The sequence below is a fragment of the Podarcis cretensis genome (assembly GCF_951804945.1).
Source record: "Podarcis cretensis genome assembly, chromosome: 16".
Lineage (NCBI taxonomy): Eukaryota > Metazoa > Chordata > Lepidosauria > Squamata > Lacertidae > Podarcis > Podarcis cretensis.
Genome location: NC_137186.1, coordinates 20,539,055 through 20,559,648, shown reverse-complemented (window position 1 = coordinate 20,559,648; position 20,594 = coordinate 20,539,055). Strand labels below are relative to the sequence as shown.

At 46.8% G+C, this 20,594-nt stretch overlaps 1 protein-coding gene across 3 annotated transcripts; it reads left to right on the top strand.

Moving 5' to 3' along the window:
• Positions 1–6,459: 6,459 nt before the first annotated feature.
• On the top strand, positions 6,460–20,550 carry RFC5 (replication factor C subunit 5). Of its 3 annotated transcripts, none has more exons than XM_079956995.1 (11): positions 6,460–6,591; positions 8,700–8,764; positions 9,559–9,695; positions 11,280–11,359; positions 12,846–12,919; positions 13,529–13,688; positions 14,609–14,690; positions 15,819–15,948; positions 16,762–16,839; positions 18,934–18,988; positions 19,576–20,550. In XM_079956995.1, the coding sequence occupies exons 1-11, from the start codon at positions 6,527–6,529 to the stop codon at positions 19,670–19,672; spliced, it is 1,023 nt and encodes a 340-aa protein (XP_079813121.1). In that variant the 5' UTR covers positions 6,460–6,526; the 3' UTR covers positions 19,673–20,550. The 3 variants fall into 3 exon arrangements, with proteins under 3 accessions (XP_079813121.1, XP_079813122.1, XP_079813120.1); XM_079956996.1 differs by having other exon boundaries at positions 6,540–6,591; positions 9,564–9,695; XM_079956994.1 differs by lacking the exon at positions 6,460–6,591 and adding an exon at positions 6,631–7,203.
• The last annotated feature ends 44 nt before the right edge of the window (positions 20,551–20,594 follow it).

The following is a 20,594-nucleotide window of genomic DNA, read 5'->3' as shown; positions in this document are numbered from 1 at the left end:
GGTGGTGTCCCACGTGCCCAAATGGACCTCCCTCCACTGCATTAGGGGGTTTTCAGCTGTAATGCATGGAAGTTCTCTCCGGATAGACATCCCATTAGGGACAGACATCCACATGTGAAAAAATGAAAAAATTCTGGGACATGATTTATAACAAAATGAAAAAACTTTTTAAATATACTTTCCCAAAGAAACCGGAGGCTTTTTTGCTAGGGATAATAGGGGATGAATTAAGAAAAGAGAACCATAAATTATTTATGTACGCCACAACCACCAGTAAGATTCTAGTGGCTCAAAAATGGAAAACCCAGGAAATCCCAACTTTAATGGAGTGGCAGACAAAAATGTTTGAATACATAGAATTGGCGAAAATGACCTATAAGATTCGGAACCAAAAAGTAACAAAGTTTGAAGAGGAGTGGAGTAAATTTGTTGAGTACATACGGAATAATTGTAGAAGCTTAAAGACTGTAGCAGGGTTAATATAAATCTTGTGACGTGGATAGAGTGTAAATAAGAATCGGTAAGAGAGGATGTTAATTGTGAAAGCCGATGTAGGGAGGGAAGTCCGGGTGCGATAATGCGCATGGTAAATAAGTAGACACAAAATTGTTCAATGTAAGAGTATATGCTTTATTTATCTTTGTTTTGGAAAATCAGTAAAAAGCATTTTTTTAAAAAGGGGGGGGGAAGCATTTCCATGCAGAAAAGTGTTTCTAAATCATGCCTTGCTGATGCATGTGGGCATACTGGAAATCACAGGTGGGCAGTGCTGTTGCGCTCAGGTTCTGCTTGCAGGATTCCCCAGTGGGACATCTGGTTGGCTACTGAGAGAACAGGATGCTGGACTAGATGGGCTATTGGCTTGATCCAGCAGGGTTCTTCTTATGTTCTTACTTGGTACAAGGCATCTCTCTGTGTTCTCTGTCTCAACATCACTTGCTTTAAAAGGGCAATGCTACTTTGGGGAAGGGCCATAGCTCAGCGGGAGAGCATCTGCTTTGCATGTGCAAGTTCCCAGGTCCAATCCTCAAGAAGCATCTCCGGGTGGGCCTAGGAAAGAACTCTCTCTGACAGCTTGGAAAGCCACTGCCAGCCAGCGCAGGCAATATTGTGGTAGATGGACCGATGTTCTGACTCAGTAGAATACAGCTTGCAATGAAAGCCCTACCTGGGGATGCCAGGCATCAAAACTGGACATTCTGCATTGCATTCAAAGCAGGTGATCTCTGGCTGAGCTTTGCCAGTCCTTGGCATTTGGATGTCTTAGGCAAAACAACGAAGTGCCAAGGTGCACAGTGCCAAGGACAGCCAGCTTGTTCTGGCACCGAAGGCAGAAGATCCCACACACGCATCTGTTCCTGGAAGCGAAAAAGCTACCAACAATAAATGAAATAACTAATAATTTGCTGCCTCCTCGTGACATCCAACATCAGCTGCCTGAGTGGATTGCCTCACTCTGCTTAATGGTAGGATGGCATAAGCTGCATGTGATTTATGGGAGGAGAGGCTGTAGCTCAGGTGGTTAAGCACCTGCTTTGCATGCAGAATGTCTCAGGCGTTCTGCCATCTCCAGGTACTGAAAAGAGTGAAAGTCCATCTGAAACCCAGAAAACATAGTGACCTAGTGACCCAGTGGAGGTGGTTTCCATTGCACCAAATGGAGCACCATTCCACCAACTTCATCCTGTCCTCACCCAGCCCTCATATGCTTGCCTTCCTGCTTACAACCTGTCAAGGAGGTGTGTCTGCATCTCCTATGTCTCAGTATTGCCCTATGCTACGGTGGAATCTACACACACATGAAAAAAGGCTGTGAAAATGCTCTTTATATATATATATATATATATTTTAAAAAGTTTTGAAAAATATGTCAAATTTGGCATAGCTCACTGTCACCATCTAGTGTCACATTTGTAGATTGCACTTTACAACACATTTAAAACGTTTTATTTGCAGCTGTATAGCTGAGTCCTAGAACACAGCAGTGAGCGGGAGGGCGGAAACAAACCCTGATCGAGTTGGCTTTGCCTCCTTCTTGAGCGAGTTCCATCCTTTAACTCTGCACAGCAGGAAGAAGTGCTTCCTGTTTTCTGACCCAGTCTTCCAACATTCAGTTTAATTGGGATGCCCACGAGTTCTAGTGTTATGAGTGATGGAGGAAAAGTTTTCTCTATCCACTTTATGCCATGCATAATTGTATAATTGTATGTCACCTCTTAGTCGCCCTTTTTCTAAACTAAAAGGTCCCAAATGCTGCAACCTTTCCTGGAGTTGCTCCATCCCCTTGATCCTTTTGAATGCTCTTTCCCAAAACTTTTCCAACTCTAAAAAAATGTTTTTGAGGTACGGAAACATCCCCACTCCTGCTACAGACAATACTGAGCTAGATGGACCGATGGCCTGATCCTATAGAAACCAGCTTTGCAGAATGTATGCTTTCAGATGCACAGATCTTCAGACTATTTGACAAAGGTCTTCCTGGCCAAACAATATAGTGTCCAGGAAGGTTTTAAGCCCCAGCACTTCTGGTAGAAGCTAGCTGCAAATTATTGCCTAGACTATCAGAGTGTGGAGTCTGCCCTCCTCGGTTCCTTCCTCCCCCCACTCCCAATTAACCTCCGTCTCCAGGACTCAGTAGTGGGAGGGAGCACAAAGGGAGAATCACCAGGGCCCGCCACTGTGACATCACCAGGGACTACCCCTAGCTCTCAGCTTTGGGCTCTGTACTTGCCAGGCCTGGGATGCTCCTGACCTGAAGTCCTTAGATATAACTGAATGTGGGATCAAACTGTCCAGGTACAATACACACTTTTTTTTTCTTGGAAGCTTAACCCCAATGAACCAATTGATCTGATTGTGATTATATGTGCGTGAGAAAGCTGCACAATAATACTGGGGGTGGGGGGAATCTGATGCAGACTAATAAAAGCAGTCTGCTTTGCTTCTGCACTTTGGAGATCATTTTGATCTGCAAAAATCAGCATTTTGATCTGCAGAAATTCATGCACAGATATAAGTGTTATCACTTGCTGAGCAAAGCACTTCCCAAGCGGGCTTCACTTAAAGACACCAAACCTGTGTGGGACTACAGACTTCTGCCTCCAAAGTCCTGCATCACTGCATATCAAAGAAGGTTTTGTCGTCGTCCCCCCTCCCCCGCCCGCAAATTAGGTAGCAAGCAAAACAGGCCACTTGCGGCCAAGAAAAGTGATACTCTTGCCCTCACCCTGACACATCTCTTATCTATAGCAGGGCTGGGGAGCCCTGAAACCACCTGGTACATTTAAGAGAGCTGCTAGCATGTCTTGTTCCTTCGTGGCACATTTCTCATCAGCAGAGAAACTTTGGTCATAAGGAAAGAATCATAATATGCCGGAGTCAAACTGTCAAGCTATGTTTGCGGAAAGCCCTAAAGAAATTACTGTGTTATATGACAAACCTAGACAGCATCTTAAAAAGCAGAGACATCACCCTGCCAACAAAGGTCCATATACTTAAAGCCATGGTTTTCCCAGTAGTGATGTATGGAAGTGAGAGCTGGACCATAAAGAAGGCTAATGGCCAAAGAATTGATGCTTTTGAATTATGGTGCTGGAGGAGACTCTTGAGAGTCCCATGGACTGCAAGAAGATAAACCTACCCATTCTTAAGGAAATTAGCCCTGAGTGCTCACTGGAAGGACAGATCCTGAAGCTGAGGCTCCAATACTTTGGCAACCTCATGAGAAGAGAAGACTCTCTGGAAAAGACCCTGATGTTGGGAAAGATGGAGGGCACAAGGAGAAGGGGACGGCAGAGGACGAGATGGTTGGACAGTGTTCTCGAAGCTACCAGCATGAGTCTGACCAAACTGTGGGAGGCAGTGGAAGACAAGAATGCCTGGCATGCTCTGGTCCATGGGGTTACAAAGAGTCGGACATGACTAAACAACAAACAGTGCCACATAAAGGTAAAAAAGGGAGGAGGAGGTAATGGACCCTGGACGGTTAAGTCCAGTCAAAGGTGACTATGGGGTGTGGTGCTCAGGCCAAGGAAGCTGGTGTTCATCCACAGACAGCTTTTCCGGGTCATGTGGTCAGCATGACAAAACTGCTTCTGGCGCAATGGAACACCGTGATAGAAACCAGAGCGGACGGAAACGCCATTTACCTTCCCACCACAGCAGTACCTATTTATCTACGGTACTTGCATTGGCGTGCTTTTGAACTGCTAGGTTGTCAGGAGCTGGGACAGAGCAATGGGAGCTGAACCCATCGCAGGGATTCCAACCGCCAACCTTCTGATCAGCAAGCCCAAGAGGCTCAGTGATTTAGACCACAGCACCACCCACATTAAAGAATCCTGGGAACTGTAGTTTACCCCTCACAGAGCTGTGCCCCTCCTGTGGTTTCCAGCAACTGTTATTCGGAAACATACAGTAGCCATTGATAACCCTCTCAATGAATTTGTCTGATTCTCTTTGAAAGCCATGTAGGCTGTTGGCCTTCCCTGCCTCCTGTGGGAACAATTTCCATAGTTTAACTATGTGCTGCATGAAGAAGTACTTTCTTGTATCTTCCAACATTCAGTTTCTTTGGAATGCCTGTGAGTTCTAATGTTATGAAAGAGAGAAAGTTTTCACTATCCACTTTCTCCATAGATAAACTTCCATCATGTCACCTGCTACTCGTTATTTCTCTCTAAACTAGCAAGTGCCAAACACTGCAACCTTTAATCATAAGGGAGTTGCTCCATCCCTTTGATCATCTTGATTGCCCTTTTCTGAACCTATTTTTGGATGGGATTCAATCACATTCTGTACAAGTAAATTCCAGTTCTGCAATTATAATTGTTTGGGAGTTCTTGGGCAACAAATCCTCTCCACTAAAGATAAAACTTTTTTGCGATAAGCGAAACGTCATATAACCTCCCCACAAACAAATCAGAATCAAGGCTCACTAATTAGCCAGTGTCGTCTAATCTAACTTCAAAAAAATCACGAAGAATACTTAGTAACCAAGTCACCAGGAAGCCCCCTTACATCCTGAAATAAAAGTAACTTTTCTATATTGTAAAAAATAATTGGGGTATGTATATGCCTTACAATTTAATCCTGAGTATTAGGGAGAAGGCAAAAATTAAAGCATTCTGCCAAAACCCAGACCTAAGAGATATGTTTACCATTAAGTTGTGTGACAGAAAAACAGAAAACAGCAGATCATTTTAATAGTACCTTTAAACAATAAAAAAGGATGAATGAGATAAAATAGGTAAGAGAATGAAAATTCAGATAAACAGGTTGCCTGGAAACACTGTTGTATTCTAAAATGAAAGTAACATTCATATATTTAAAAAAATAATGAGAGGGTATGTGTTTTATTATTCTTGAGTAATGGGGGGGGGAATTAAAGCATTGTTCCAAAGCCCAGATCTTAAGAGATATATTTATCATCATATTGTCAAAATGCAAAATCAAAACAAATCGGGTAATGTTAATAGCATTTGTAGTAGCTTCTTTACATGGGGGGGAGGGAGAAATGGGGTGAAAATAGGTAAAACAGGATGATTAAAAGATAGTACCTTTTTATTATTAAATAAAGGTGATGTTCCTATATTAAAGGGGGGAAATCATTGGTGCGTGTGTGTTTTATCAATGTTGAGTAACTGGGGGCGGGGGGGTAGAATTAAAATATTATCCAGGTCTTAAGAGTTATAACAACAATCAAGCACCAAACAAAACATATTCCTGAATAAAATTATGGTCCCTATATGTTAAAACAAACAAACATTGGCGTGTAGCTGAGTGTTATTAATCTTCAGTAACAGGAAAAGGGAGGGAAAAATTAAAGCACGATTCCCAAAGACCCAGCTCTCGAGATAAATTATTTACCATTAAATTCGCCGCGAAGCACAAAACCAGAACAAAGCAGATGACTTTTCACAGCATTTGTGGTAGCTACTCCCCACCCCCACCATTTTTAAAAAAAATAAGTAATTACCAATAAAATGTCCTTAACTATACTTATTGTGCCAAACACACAAAAACAAAACGAAGCAAGAGATGATGTTTAGAAGAGTGGGTTGTCGTTTTTTGCTAGCTTGCCAGGTTTTTTCAAAATAAATATACAGTAGCTGCATCCACTCTTAGTGGTGCCAAACACACAAAAACTGGACAAAAAGCAGATGTATTAACCAGGAATTATAAATGCTTGGGGGGGGGTGACACGTGCGTGTGCCCATCCGCGAAGCAGCCTCAGAAGAGCCACAGAGATGGGAGAGGAGTTTTCGCTGGGAGGCGCCTGCTCGCTCGCTCTCTCTCCTCGCGAGGTTGCAGCAAGGCCCCGCCCCTTAGTTACCAGAAGCAGCAGAGGCGCCTTAGCAACACGGAGGGAGGGAGGGAGGCAGCCCGGCAGCCGTAGCCGCAGATACCTCGGCGCGGAAGTCTCGCGTGCTGCTGCTGCTGCTGTTCGTTTTAAATCACACATCTCGCGAGAGGCGAGGTTGGGCCGCTTTGGCGCCGGCGAAGTGAAGCGGCGCGAAGGTTCGGCATGGAGCGCGCGGCGGCGGCGCCTGCGGGGAGGACGGTGGCCGGGAGGAACGCGAACTTGCCCTGGTATAGCGCTATCAATCGATGAAGGGCGGGCGGGGAGTGTGCTGTTGTTGCTAGGAGGCTGCGTGATGGGGGCCATTAGTCCCCCCCCCACTCCCACAGTTTCTTTTCCGGAGGGCAGGGGGCTTATATTCTGCGCCAGGACTCCGCTCCGGAACCTGTTTCCCAAGCTAGGATTTTCCCCTTGGGGGTGTTCTGTGTAAATCATGCCGAGAGTGTCCCAGAGCATGTGCAGAGTGTTCTCCTCGCTCACCTTGCTGTTCTCTTCATTCGTTCCGCTGCATCTTCATCCACGGAGCTCAGGGAAGCAATGAGCACGGTGCCATAGCTGTCAACGTTTCCCTTTTTTTTAAGGGAAATTCCCTTATTCCGAATAGGATTCCTCGCAAGAAAAGGGAAAAGTTGACAGTAATGCAGGGTGCTCTCTTTCCACCACCCCCTCTTCCTGGTGATGGTGGTGGTCATAATAACAACAAGAATAAAAAAGTGTATTCCTGTGTTGTGTGAAGACATAATAACTGCAGCCATATATTGTAGGATTCGTTTCGGTCCCACACTTGGGATCTTCTGTCGAAAGGTAGTAAAGGCATATGCGCAGTGCCAAAGAATGAGGGGGTAAGTGCCAGCCTCAAGGGATAAAATGACCCATTTTGATATGGCGGTAAGCGTCTGGGGTGGGGATTCTTGTTTGGGAGGTCTGTGCAGGGCCATTCTCTGCTGGGGTGAGTAGAAAGTGGTAAGCAAGCAAGGCAGCCTTTGAGCTCTTAGGCAGTTCTCGTCGTCAGGTATGGGGTACCTTTGGCCCTCTGGATGTGGTTGGACTAGAACTCCCATCATTCCTGACGACTGGCCACGCTGCCTGGGACTGATGAGAGTCCAGCCACACCTGGAAGCCCACAGGTTTCCCATGTCTGTTTTCAGTGTGTGCGTCTTATAAGATTTCTATCCCCACCCACATAACGAGACAACCCTCACCTCCAAACTTAACTTGAAATCCGAAGTTGAGCAGTCCTGGATTCTATCACTCTGTGGCCCCTTCATTCTGGCAAGGCCACTGTTAAAGGCAGTATGCCCCTGAATTCCATTTGCTGGGAATCGCTAGTTGTAGGGAGAGTTGTTGCCCTTGGGGGCATCCCATGGGACCTCTACCTGGCCACTGTGAGAACAGGATGCTGAACTAGATAAGCCTTCGGTCTGATCCAGCAAATCCCTTATCATGTTCTCCTGTATGTGTAGATCAAGCCTACACCACATGTAGACAGGATCAGTGGCGTAGTGTGGGGGGTGCAGGGGGGGCCGGCCGCACCGGGCGCAACATCTGGGGGGGGTGCTCGCCGCCTCCGGAGTCGCCGAAGAGCCTCGGGCGCAGGCTGTAGCAGAGCCCCATGTCTCGCGGAACCGACGAGCTGTGCGCATGTCCGGGCTGAAGGCGTCTGGCAGGCAGCGGCTCGCCGCGGTCCCCACGCGTCAGGGCCGCGGAGGACGCGCCAGGCAGCCCCTCCACACAGCGCTGCCGCCGCCGCTGCTGCTGCTGCAGCTGCTGGGCCATGTTGCATTTTCCTCGCCTCTCTGCCCTCCTCCTCCTCTGGGCAAGCGGCGTCGTTTGGGCGGCAGCGCCAGCGGCAACTCGCCTCAGATCACCTGACACGGACCCTCTGCCGCCGTGGCTACCTTACCGTAAATACCCCAGCCCAGGCAGCAGCAAGAAGAAGCTAGCAGCGGCGGCAGGTTAGGGGTTAGGGGCGCAAATTACTTGCCTTGCCCTGTGTTAGGGGGCGCAAATTACTTGCCTTGCCCCGGGTTAGGGGGCGCAAATTACTACCTGACATTCAGAAGATATCTTAAGGCAGCCCTGTTCAGGGAAGTTTTTAACGTGTGATATTTTATTGTATTTTTGCTTTCTATGGAAGCCGCCCAGAGTGGCTGGGGAGGCCCAGCCAGATGGGCGGGGGATAAATAATAAATTATTATTATTATTATTATTATTATTATTATTATTATTGCCTTGCCCCGGGTTAGGGGGCGCAAATTACTTGCCTTGCCCCGGGTGCTGACAACCCACGCTACGCCGCTGGACAGGATTTCATCTGCATTCTGTCTTTTACTGGCAGGGTAGAAAAATACCGACCTCAGACGCTGAGTGATCTGATTTCTCATCAGGACATTCTGAGTACCAGTAAGTATCAAATATTTCCAGTGCTTTTATATATCATCTCAAAGCCTTTGGGAAACACATAGTTTATTTTTAAAGCAGGTTTTCCTGATAGTGAGCCTCCCCAAGTCAAGCTGTCTCAAAAAGTAACAAAGGAAGGAAGGGCTGTTTAGCTTGTGATACACCTTGTGATAACAAGTGTGATGACAAGAAAGGAAGAGGACTATATGGCATAGATGAAGGGTCATAAGCTGTGAAAAAGCATGTAATATCCGTATTCCTTATTTGCAGTGCATTGACAAATGCATTTGTTGCCTTTGGACATCACAACAAACCACAGTTTATTGTGACAGGAATGAGCCTTTGCAAGCGTCTCATCCTTTGGCATGGCCACCAAGAGATCTGACTTACCCATTAATCATATCTCAGTGATGTTTCGTTTCTCAGTGATGTTTCGTTTGAACAAGTCAGCTTGATAACACATGGTTTGAACTTCGTTTATTTCAAACAAGCTGCAGTTAAGGTACAACCACAGTTTTGATTGCAGATGATGCAACAAGCTCCATTAATAAAATAAAGCAGAAGCTTTTGCTCTCCTAGCCAAAAGGAGGGAGAGTGGAGTGACTTGTACCAACAGCTGTTTGGCCTTTCACCATCTGGTCGTTTGGTAATTTTAACTTGATTTAAAGGTTGGAACCTGCTTATTTCTTCCCTCCCCGTCCCTTTTGCCTTTTGTGTCATGCCTATCAACTTGTAAAAATTAAATTCTTAAATTGTTACCTTGAGCATCAGAAATGTCCTTTCACCTCTCCTACCAGTTCAGAAGTTCATCAGTGAAGATCGACTGCCTCATCTTCTTCTCTATGGACCTCCAGGGACTGGCAAGACTTCCACCATTTTGGCCTGTGCTAAACAGCTTTACAAAGACAAAGCATTTGGCTCAATGGTCCTCGAGGTAAGGTAACCGAAAGAGCTCATCATCTTCTCTAGACTCTTGTGCCCATTCTCTGTGCAGAGGAAGTGAAGAAATCACGCTGCACGGTTTATATTTTGTTAGACCTGCCCTATCCCACTACTCAGGAGTGACAATACTTTTCTTTGTTGCTCATCTTCCAACAAACCTGTAAGGCAGTGCTTTTTTCTTTTAAAAAAAATGTTTAGGGGTACTCTCATTTTCCTACTCATATTGAAATACTGCCCCTCAATGAAGCCAAACCTAGATTCACAAAATGTTTAGGGGTATGCGTACCCCTGCATCCCCCCCAGGAAAAAAGCACTGCTGTAAGGTATGCTGCTGACATTCCTGTCATAGAAAATGGGATGGAAAGTCAGAGTTTATAATGAGAAACCTACACGGGAGAGGTGGTGGAATAACTTAAGCTCTTGGACCAGCTTCACTAGGTGCCTGTTTGTCTCTGAGCTCTATGCATAGTGCTGGTTTTGACTTAAAGCTCTGTGTGACCTGGGAGCAAGAGTCTTCTTTTCTTTTCTTTTCTTTTCTTCTGTACATTTTGGTAAAAAGGAAATAGGAGTGCTGACAACATACTGTGTTAAGTGGTATATACATTGCTGAAGCAAATTTTTAAAATACTTGTATCTGAACTACAGGATAGGAGAGTGTAAGAGAAAAAACAGGTCAAATCTCTCCATCTTTTCTGGCAAGAGGAAATCCTTTATAGCAGAGCTGCACTAATTAACTGATTTTAAAATAGCACTTTCCTTAACTGAAACGGGGTTTCCCAAACTTCTGAGTTCATTGACCCTTTGATGAGTTTATAAAGTTGTCATTGACCCCAGCCAAAATTCTTAGGAATGTAAATGCAATAAAGTTAAGAAATATATATCTATATATATTAAAAACATTTATTAATCATCAGTCATCATTACTAAGAATCACAAAATGTGAAAAAGAAGGTGGAAAAACAATAAAACAGCATGTTCTGAGAATACTATTGAATTGTGGAATTATTAGATATGGAAGTTTCTTGGTGACAAGGGAGGGACATGCCCTTTATTTCGGAGACTCATAGCTCCTAATTATATTTCTCACACTGTACCTTACAAACTCCTCTCTGTCCCCAGGCCCTTTTTGACACGCCACCGCCCCCGGTCTTTATTCACCCACCTACACCTTCCCATTAATCCTGGGTTGGGGGGTGAGGCGGTCAATACAGACCACATTGGGATACCCTGAACTAAAATGCAAAAACAGAAATGTCACCCACCCTCCATGAAAGAATTGCTGCATACCTGCATCATCTGAAAACAAATGATGGGTTGTTGTTTTTTGCTTTAGAACCACTGTTGTTTTTTTCTTGCCTACAAACCAGTTGACTAACGCTCATAGGATTTTAAATCCGCAAAGATTTCGTTAATTGGACGAGAGCCCTGCTGTTTAGTAGTTAGTTTCAATGGTGTCTATATGGTGCTCACATCTATTTAATTGTTTTGATATGATAATAAAACAGCCTCCTCCTGCCCGCCTCCTCCCTTTATCCTTACTTCTAGTTTGTTAAATCCCACTTTCCTTGCTTTTCAGCTCAATGCTTCAGACGACAGGGGAATTGACATTGTCCGAGGGCCTATCCTGAACTTTGCCAGCACGAGGAGCATCTTTAAGTAAGTGCCCAGGACCCTCCCTGAAAGTTCTCTCCCCCCCCCCTCAAAAAAAAACCCCTTTTGAAATAGTGTGGTCGATCCACCCACAGCCTTAACAGCCAGCACATAGGGCTCCTTGCCACCATGCGCTTCAATTGAACATAGAATAGGTCCCCTGGGAGTGATGTGGGTTGGTATTCTGTTGCTTCCTGGTGGAACTGAACAGAAAAACATACTCAGACCAATTTGTAAGTAATGCTTTTAACTGGGTGCTTCCAGACTGGTTTTTAAGGATTTTCCATTCAAAAGCTTAGCCCTGTCCCATCTTAAAACCGGGACAGACCAGGCTTCATAATAAGCCCCTCCCTCCCTAATACAGTGGTGCCTCGCAAGACGAAATTCATCCGTTCCGCGAGTCTCTTCGTCTTGTGGTTTTTTCGTCTTGCGAAGCACGGCTATTAGCGGCTTAGGGGATTAGCGCTATTAGCGGCTTAGCGGCTATTAGCGGCTTAGCGACTTAGAAAAAGGAGGGGAGGAGGGAAAAAACTTGCAAGAACTCGCAAGACGTTTCGAAGCAAGCCCATAGGGAAATTCGTCTTGCGAAGCACCTCAAAAGACGGAAAACTCTTTCGTCTAGCGAGTTTTTCGTCTTGCGAGGCATTCGTCTTGCGGGGCACCACTGTACCTCGTAAAATTACTTGCACAGTTGATAGAAATAACATTAATGTGAACTTTTACAAAGAAGAACGTTGAAGCATGGCTGTATAACCCAATACAGAGAATACTTCTTAAAAGGGCTCTAGTTCATCTTTCAATTATAACAGCAAAGTAGAAAAACCCATTCCTTGCCCTGAAAAGACTCGAATAAGCTAATCCAGTGGTCGCCAACGTGGTGCCCTCCAGATGTTTCCAGTCTGGTCATCCTTGAGCATTAGCTATGCTGACTGGGGCTGATGGGAACTGGAGTTAAGCAGCATCTGGAGGGAACTAGATTGGCTACTCCTGGGCTAATCTTCAAGGCCAGGGCAACCAATGTGATGCTCTGCATTGCTTGCTGGACTACAACACCCATCAGTCTTAGTCGTCTTGGTCCGTGGCCAGGGATGATGGGATTTGTAGTCCACGAAGATCTGTGAAACACCACGTTGGCCCCTCCTGTCTTACACCCCAACCTGAGTCTTTGGTCTCCAGGTCTGTCACAGAAAGATTCTGAAAGGCGACATTTTGCATACCCTGTGCCGTGTTTTTTAACTTAACCTTGCCACATTGTCACCTAAGCTTGTCACTTTCAGCCGTAGCCTGGAGTCATTGTCCCAGTCGCCTGCTGAAGGTTTAGCCAGGGCTGTTCAAAAGATGTTGCTTGAAAGCTGAGGTGTATCCATAGAAAAACCTCTTTGCCAGGCTTGACTCCACCTTTGTTTCTTGAAGATGGGTTGCATCTGTGTCTTTGTGGTTTGCTTGAAGTTCTGTGTCAAACGTCAGTCATCTTCTCCTTCCCTCCTGCTAGGAAAGGCTTTAAGCTGGTGATTCTGGATGAAGCAGATGCCATGACGCAGGATGCCCAGAATGCCCTCAGGCGTGGTAAGTTTACCTTGTGCTGGGGGGAGTAATAGTGTTGCAGGTACAGCGAGCCCATGAGGGTAGCAGTTCCTAAGGCTGTATCTGCAGCATCTCGAGGTTGCACTGAGAGAGGCTCCTGCTTGGCCCCCTGAAGAGCCTCTGCCAGTAGTGTAGGGTTCTCCTAAACGTGGAGCACCTGTGTTCAGTGTAACATGCAAACAAGCCGGTTGGAGGGAAAGGGATGAGGAACCTGCGACCCTCCAGAAGTTGTATGCCAACTCCTGTCTGCCCCAGTTGCCACGACCAGCAGTCAAGAATGATGGGAATCGCAACTAAGCAGCAATGGGGAAGGGCAGCAGTGCAGGGGTAGAGCATCCTTTGCATGCAGAAGGTCCCAGGTTCAGTCCCCAATGGTGTCTCCAGGTAGGGCTGGAAACATCCCATCTTGAACCCTGGAGAGCCACTGCCACTCCGTGTAGACAGTACTGAGCTAGATGGACCAGTGGTCTGACTTTGGTGTAAGGCAGCTTCCTATGTTCTCAGCCTTAACTGCATTCAGTAGGCCTCTGTCCCTGCTTCAGCCTCACATGAGCTCATCTCTCTTCCCACTCCTTTGCACCACCTCTCCAGTGATAGAGAAGTTCACCGAGAACACCAGGTTTTGCCTAATCTGCAACTACCTCTCCAAGATCATCCCAGCCCTGCAGTCCAGGTGCACCAGATTCCGCTTTGGGCCCCTGACTCCTGAGCTCATGGTTCCTCGGCTGCAGCACGTCATCGAGGAGGAGGGGTGAGTAAAAAAGCGCAGCTGGGGGGGCATCGTGGCTCTTCCCCTTTGACTGCGCCTGGCAACCGTCTTCCTCCAATTTGTGCAAATGTTGGAACTGTCGATCTAGCATTGGGAATATCAGCCCTAGAGTACTTGATTACAGCTCCTATATCTCCTGTGTACTGATTGAGTTTTGAGGAACTGCGAGATTGGTGGGGACCAGAAAGCCCTTTCATTCTCTGACCCTTGAGACTCCACACACACACTGCCGACCATACCTGCCTCTGCAGCCATGCCCCTTCCCATACCTCCTTGAGAGTTTTTGCCTGTCTGGAATGTGTCCTTGAACTCTTGATAATGCCTCTCGCTTGCCCAGCTGGTGTGTTTGTAGAAATTACAAAGGTAGAATTCACATTAGTGGGCTGGGGGAAAAGTACATCTGGCAACCAATGTGCCACTTTGGTTTCAGATAGTACATGAATAGATGAGTCTAAAAAGCCTGGGACACAAATTTTCATGACCCTCTATCTGCCATGGTGGCTCATTTGCCAGAAGTAATGTATTAAGCATTAACTCTGGAGATGTATAGTCGATTGTGATCACACTAAGCCTCTTATCTAAGCCTCCTAGGAGTTAACGCTAAATACATTACTTATGGTAAATGAGTAATAGCCACTAGAGGGCAGTGAAAATTTCTGTCCCATGATTTTTAGACTCATCTACTATCTGAAACCGAAGGGGTGCCTTGGTTGCCAGAAGTGAAATACCTTGGCATTTTTTTCAGCTCTCCCACTACATCGCTTGCTCCTTCTGCCTTTGCCTTTGGCCCTGCCCACCACCTGCATGTGGCCCTCAGAAGGTTGCCCAGAAAGCATTGTGGCCCTCAGGCTGGAAACGGTTCCCTTCCCCCTGATTTATTCTTTCCTTTTTTTGTCTTTCAGAGTTGATGTAAGCGATGATGGGATGAAAGCCCTGGTGACGCTTTCCAATGGTGATATGCGCAGGTCTCTGAACATCTTACAGGTACGTATGGCTTCGGATTTCTGTAAAGAGCCAGCTATCAGATCAGTTCCCTACTCTCACAAGAACGAGTCTTGCTGGATCGAGCCAAAGGTTTGCCAACTCCTGGTGTGTTTTCACCCAGTGACCAGACTAAAGGAGGATGTGAAGACAATGGCTGTGCTGTGCGTCCCCCTCCTATTGTTTGTCCCCAGCAATGGAATTTGGAGGTAGAGGACCTTCGCTTATTGTTAGAGCACCTGCTTTCCATGCAAAAGGTCCCAGGTTCAGTGTGTGGCCTCTCCAAGTTTAGAATGGGAAAGACTCCATGTCTGAAAAGCCTGCAGAGCAGCTAGCAGTCAATGGAGATGATACTGAGCTCGATGGAGCAGTGTTATGGATGGTTAAAAGAGTTTTCTATGTTCCTACTTAATTCAACCCTTTATGGCTTTCTGAATTCAAAATACACACTGTCCTGTGACAGTATGTGAAGAGGAGTCAGCGAAAGGTGAAAATGGCCCTGAGGGTTTGCAGCTCAGTGCCTGCCCTGCAACCCCTCTGCATCTTTGCAGCAGCCTCTTCTGTTTTGCAGCAGCCTGTAGTAGAGGCTCATCGTTTCTTTCTAGAGCCATGGCTTCATCTGCAGCCACCTGCTTCCTCCTTCACCCCTTGGATGAAGCACCCGGTTGGTGCCTCTCCCCACCCTCCCAAGTAGCATCTAGCTCCCTCCTTCCCTCTCTCTCAACTGGAGTTGCCAGATTCCTCCTAATTCTTAACAGCATTTTGTATTGACACAGATTCACTAGCCCACCTAACTAACACACCTCCATAGTTGGAGGCAGTAAATGATTCTGAAGCCCCAGGAGGGGAGCTGCCTCTTGTGTTTGACTCCTGCTTGAGGATTCCCCCCAGGCATCTGGTTGGCCACCATGAGAACAGGATGCTGGACTAGATGGGTCATTGGCCTGATCCAGCAGTTTCTCCTTAGCTGTCAGTGTTCAGGAATGGTGGGAACTGGAGTGCAGAAGCTTCTGGAGGGCCACAGCTTCCCCTGCCCTTGTCTTAAAGCAGAGGCTGAATCAGCTTTGGTTGCTGGTGTCAATACCTTAGTTCCTTTGCTGCACAATGGTTTCTCTTCTCTTTCCCTGCCAGAGCACATCCATGGCCTTTGGAAAGGTGACTGAGGAGACAGTCTACACCTGCACGGGGCAGCCGCTCAAGTCTGACATTGCCAACATCCTTGATTGGATGCTGAACCAAGATTTCACCACTGCCTATCGCAGTATCCTTTGAACCCCATGCCGAGTGGAAATCCACCTGCAAAGCACTGGGCATAAATATTCCTGATGTCGGCTGTTGTGTTTGTCTGCCCTTTCCTTCTCCAGCTGCACTGGTCCCCCCTTGGGGGCTTTCAGATCTGGGTTTTCCGTGGGTACTCCAGTTCAGTAAGCAGGGATTCAGGTAGGGAATTGCATCCGTTCTACAGAATGTACCCGTCGTGGACTTGCAGGTTGCAGAGGAGTGGTGAGAGACAGCAGCCGGGGAACCCCCTAGGGAAGAAGGCTGAGGGCCAGGGGATTGGGACGATGAGAGATCAGAGGGAGAAGCAGCAGCAGACTGGGAGATGTTAGAAGCTGAAGAGGCAACAGAGTTTAGTGAACAGGGAGAAGCTGAGGCAGAGAGCAGTTCAGACTCTGAGGCTGAGGTGGAGGGTGGCAGAGGCAGAGTGGAGGCAGGCTGCTGAAGAAGCCATAGGGCCTCCCCACTCCTGCTGCAAGCAGCTCGTCTCCCCTCTGGTCTCAAAGAACTAAGAGAAATGAAACTGGCAGAGCAGAAGTTAGTTGTGCGCAGACGCTGCCCGAGACCTTGGGAAAGACCCTGGAGAGGAGGAGTCTTAGTGGACACTGGGAAAGCAAGGACCTTCAATCCTCGCAAATGCTTCATCAGTGGAAGACCTAGAAAGAGTTGCTGAGACCTCTAAACCTGAGCTGTGTTGTTTCCTTGAATAAAGGGTTAACTTCACCTGCTTCAGGTGAGCTACTGCTTTGTTGATGACTCCTACCCTTACAGTACCTCACCTTGACACTCTGCCCAGATATCATGGAGCTGAAAACGTTGAAGGGTTTAGCTCTTCAGGACATCCTGACAGAAATCCACTTGTTTGTCCACAGAGGTAAAAAAAGAAAAAAACTGCTTGGGGGTTGGAGGCTTTCTCTGTGTTCTGACACAGATCAGAGAGGCTGATCCAAGAAAGCCGAGTGGTTCAGAGTTCTGAAACCATGACTGCTGAGCATGCCCAGTAGCTCTGTTGTGGTACTGTCACTGTAGATCCTGATAAAAGGGAGACACAGACCTGTGTCTGTGACTGTGTTTCTGCATGTGTGTGCAGGTCCAGCATTTAGCAGAGAGAGACCTTAAGAAGGTAGCACCTTTTCCCAGCAAAGTGGTCTTAAATGAGAACTTGGAACCCTTGTGGTGCAAAGCTCACAGAGTTTTCTAAACTGTGTCGCAACACATTTGTGTGTCAGCTGCAGTGTGTAGGTGTGTTGTGTGAACGCTCCCTGCACTTCTCCCAGGGCTGGAAAGGGGTTGGTTTAACCTCTGGTTTACTAGTAAAACTGAATTACTGTGTCACGAAATGATATATGTCTAAAAAGCGTGTCACCAACATGAAAAGTTGGGAAAGCTCTGGGTTAGTGTGTTTGACTAGGAGCTGGGAGACCAGGGTTCGAATCCCCACTGAGGCATTGAAGCTCACTGAGTGACCTTGGGCCAGTCACTGCCTCTCAGCCTAGCCTACCTCCCAGGGCTGTTGTGAGGGTAAAATACAAAGTGGGGAAGATGCATGTACACCCACCTTGAGCTCCTTGGAGAGAGAAAAAAGCAGTATATCAAAGTGAGAAAGAAATCAAATAACTGAGCGTTGAAAGCCATATTCGCAGGCCTGCATTCTCCTGTATGAGATTTAAATTATGATCACCAATAAATCAGCCTTATGTTTAACCACTAGCCTAGTAGCTATAGGTGGCAAATAATAGCTCGCAGGCAAGTGAATGGGGTGGTGAATGAATCATAGAGTTGGAAGAGACCACAAGGGCCATGGAGTCCAACCCCCTGCCAAGCAGGAAACACCATCAGAGCACTCCTGACATATGGTTGTCAAGCCTCTGCTTAAAGACCTCCAAAGAAGGAGACTCCACCACACTCCCTGGCAGCAAATTCCACTGTCGAACAGCTCTTACTGTCAGGAAGTTCTTCCTAATGTTTAAGTGGAATCTTCTTTCTTGTAGTTTGGAACCATTGCTCCGTGTCCGCTTCTCTGGAGCAGCAGAAAACAACCTTTCTCCCTCCTCTATGTGACATCCTTTTATATATTTGAACATGGCTATCATATCACCCCTTAACCTCCTCTTCTCCAGGCTAAACATGCCCAGCTCCCTTAGCCGTTCCTCATAAGGCATCGTTTCCAGGCCTTTGACCATTTTGGTTGCCCTCCTCTGGACACGTTCCAGTTTGTCAGTGTCCTTCTTGAACTGTGGTGCCCAGAACTGGACACAGTACTCCAGGTGAGGTCTGACCAGAGCAGAATACAGCGGCACTATTACTTCCCTTGATCTAGATGCTATACTCCTATTGATGCAGCCCAGAACTGCATTGGCTTTTTTAGCTGCCGCGTCACACTGTTGGCTCATGTCAAGTTTGTGGTCAACCAAGACTCCTAGATCCTTTTCACATGTACTGCTCTCAAGCCAGGTGTCACCCATCTTGTATTTGTGCCTCTCATTTTTTTGGCCCAAGTGCAATACTTTACATTTCTCCCTGTTAAAATTCATCTTGTTTGTTTTGGCCCAGTTCTCTAATCTGTCAAGGTCGTTTTGAAGTGTGATCCTGTCCTCTGGGGTGTTAGCCACCCCTCCCAGTTTGGTGTCATCTGCAAATTTGATCAGGATGCCCTTGAGTCCATCATCCAAGTCGTTGATAAAGATGTTGAATAAGACCGGGCCCTGAACACGCAACATAGAAAACAAGAGGCCACCTAGATGGGGGAAACCCCCCACCACCATTCTTCCAAGTCCAGCACAGAAATACGGCCATCTTCTGCCAGCTCTCAGCAGGCTAGAGAACAACTTTGCAGGCTAGTGACTTTTGCAAGCTTCTTTGCAAGGTTGTAATTGACAAGCATGTCTTCCATGATCATTGTGGTAGAATAACAGGGATTGTTGCCTTTTGGAAAATGTCAGTGATGGCCTTTTCTTTTGCTCTACAGTTGACTTCCCATCATCTGTACGAATCCAGTTGCTGATCAAGATGGCGGATGTTGAGTGAGTGTCACTGGACCATAAAACCGTCGTCTCCGGCAGGCGGGGGTGGGGATAGCTGCTCTTGAGCAGTGACCCAGAATATTGCATACATTCCCCTTAGTGTTCAAAGCCCTAAACTCATTTTCCCCAAGCCCAGAACTCCGTTCCTTTCTTTCTTTTTAATAAAGTGTTTTAGGGTAAAATAGGCATAGCTCACTTAAACTTAAAGCACCAATTAACTGTTTTCCATTTGTAAACTTAAGAGGTATATATAACCATGCAACATTAGCTGTGGGCAGTTTCTGGAAGACTGGGATAAAGTTGCATTTGTTAAATATTTTCCCTGCCCCATAAGGGTTAGAACCCTGCATGCTCTCTTCCTCACTGTAATGAAAGCCAAGATTGCCTGGTCTGCTGGGTGAAGGCTCATATGGGGTACGAATTGGCAAGGTCCTGGATGAGCTGCTATTAACAGGCTTGTCGTTAACCAGCTCCCCCTCCAACCAAAAGCTGCTTTAGCATCCACCTATTTTCTTGTACATCTGTCTGCTGCTTTAAAAATACAACTGACTGGTAGGAAGACTCATCCTCCATCCTCTCTTTTTCAGGCACCGCCTGGCTGCAGGGACAAGTGAGAAGATTCAGCTGGGGGCCCTTGTTGGTGCCTTCCAGGTCACCAGAGACCTGATCACAGCAGAGGCTTAGAAAAGCCCCCCTCTCCAGCTTCTCGTCTGCTGTCCGGTCTACAACTTCCGCTTCTGCAGCTCCAAAAGACAGAACTCCTGTTTGGCTGTGCGTCGGCGTTTTTGGCAGCTCTTTACCGAGCTCCTCAGAATTTAGGGTCACCTTAAGGCAGGGGTGGGGAACCCCTACCCTGCAGGCCAGATTTAGCCTTGCAACACCATTCCTTGAAGCCATGCCCACCTGCCACTCACCTGCCATCAAATGTGAGACAGGCACCCAAGCGGCTACAAAGGAGCAGTAAGGAGCTTGAAGTGAGCTTCAGGTTCTTCTTCCCTGGAGCAAGGCTGACTCCCACCTCTCCCCCCCCCCCCCCGCTTTAAGCAGCTGGTTTCCAGTGAAAACTTTCACCAAGTAGGCAGGACAATCCCACCAGTCAATCATATGATGTCACGACGACATCAGACGATTGACAGGTGGGTAGCCTCACCCACCTGCCATGGTTCATAAAACAAATGTGCTTTGGGGCAGAGGAGGGCGATTATTCAACATGGTCTCCAGGTCTAGATGGGTGCAGCAAGGTGCCATGCAGGAACAGAGGGTGAGCACCCTTGGCTTCCAGAGTGCGGGAAAAAGGAAAAAGCACCTGCCCGTGTCAGGAGCCAGTAGCTCCCTGGATGCTTCCAGACCACTTAACTGCCGTCAGCCCCAGCAAACAATCAGAAATAAGGGAAATCGGGGTCCAGTACCATATAGAGGGCCACAGGTTCCCCTAAATTGCTTGAAAGCATCTCTTGAAAGGAGATTCTTGAAGTGTTGCCTTCCTCCTATTGAAATGCAATAGTGGAGTTTTTTTTTGTGTGTGTGTGTATTGTAATAAAGCCCAAATTTATTAGCACCTAGCCAAAGTGTCTTGGTTCAATACAGTTCTACATCCAGGGTGATA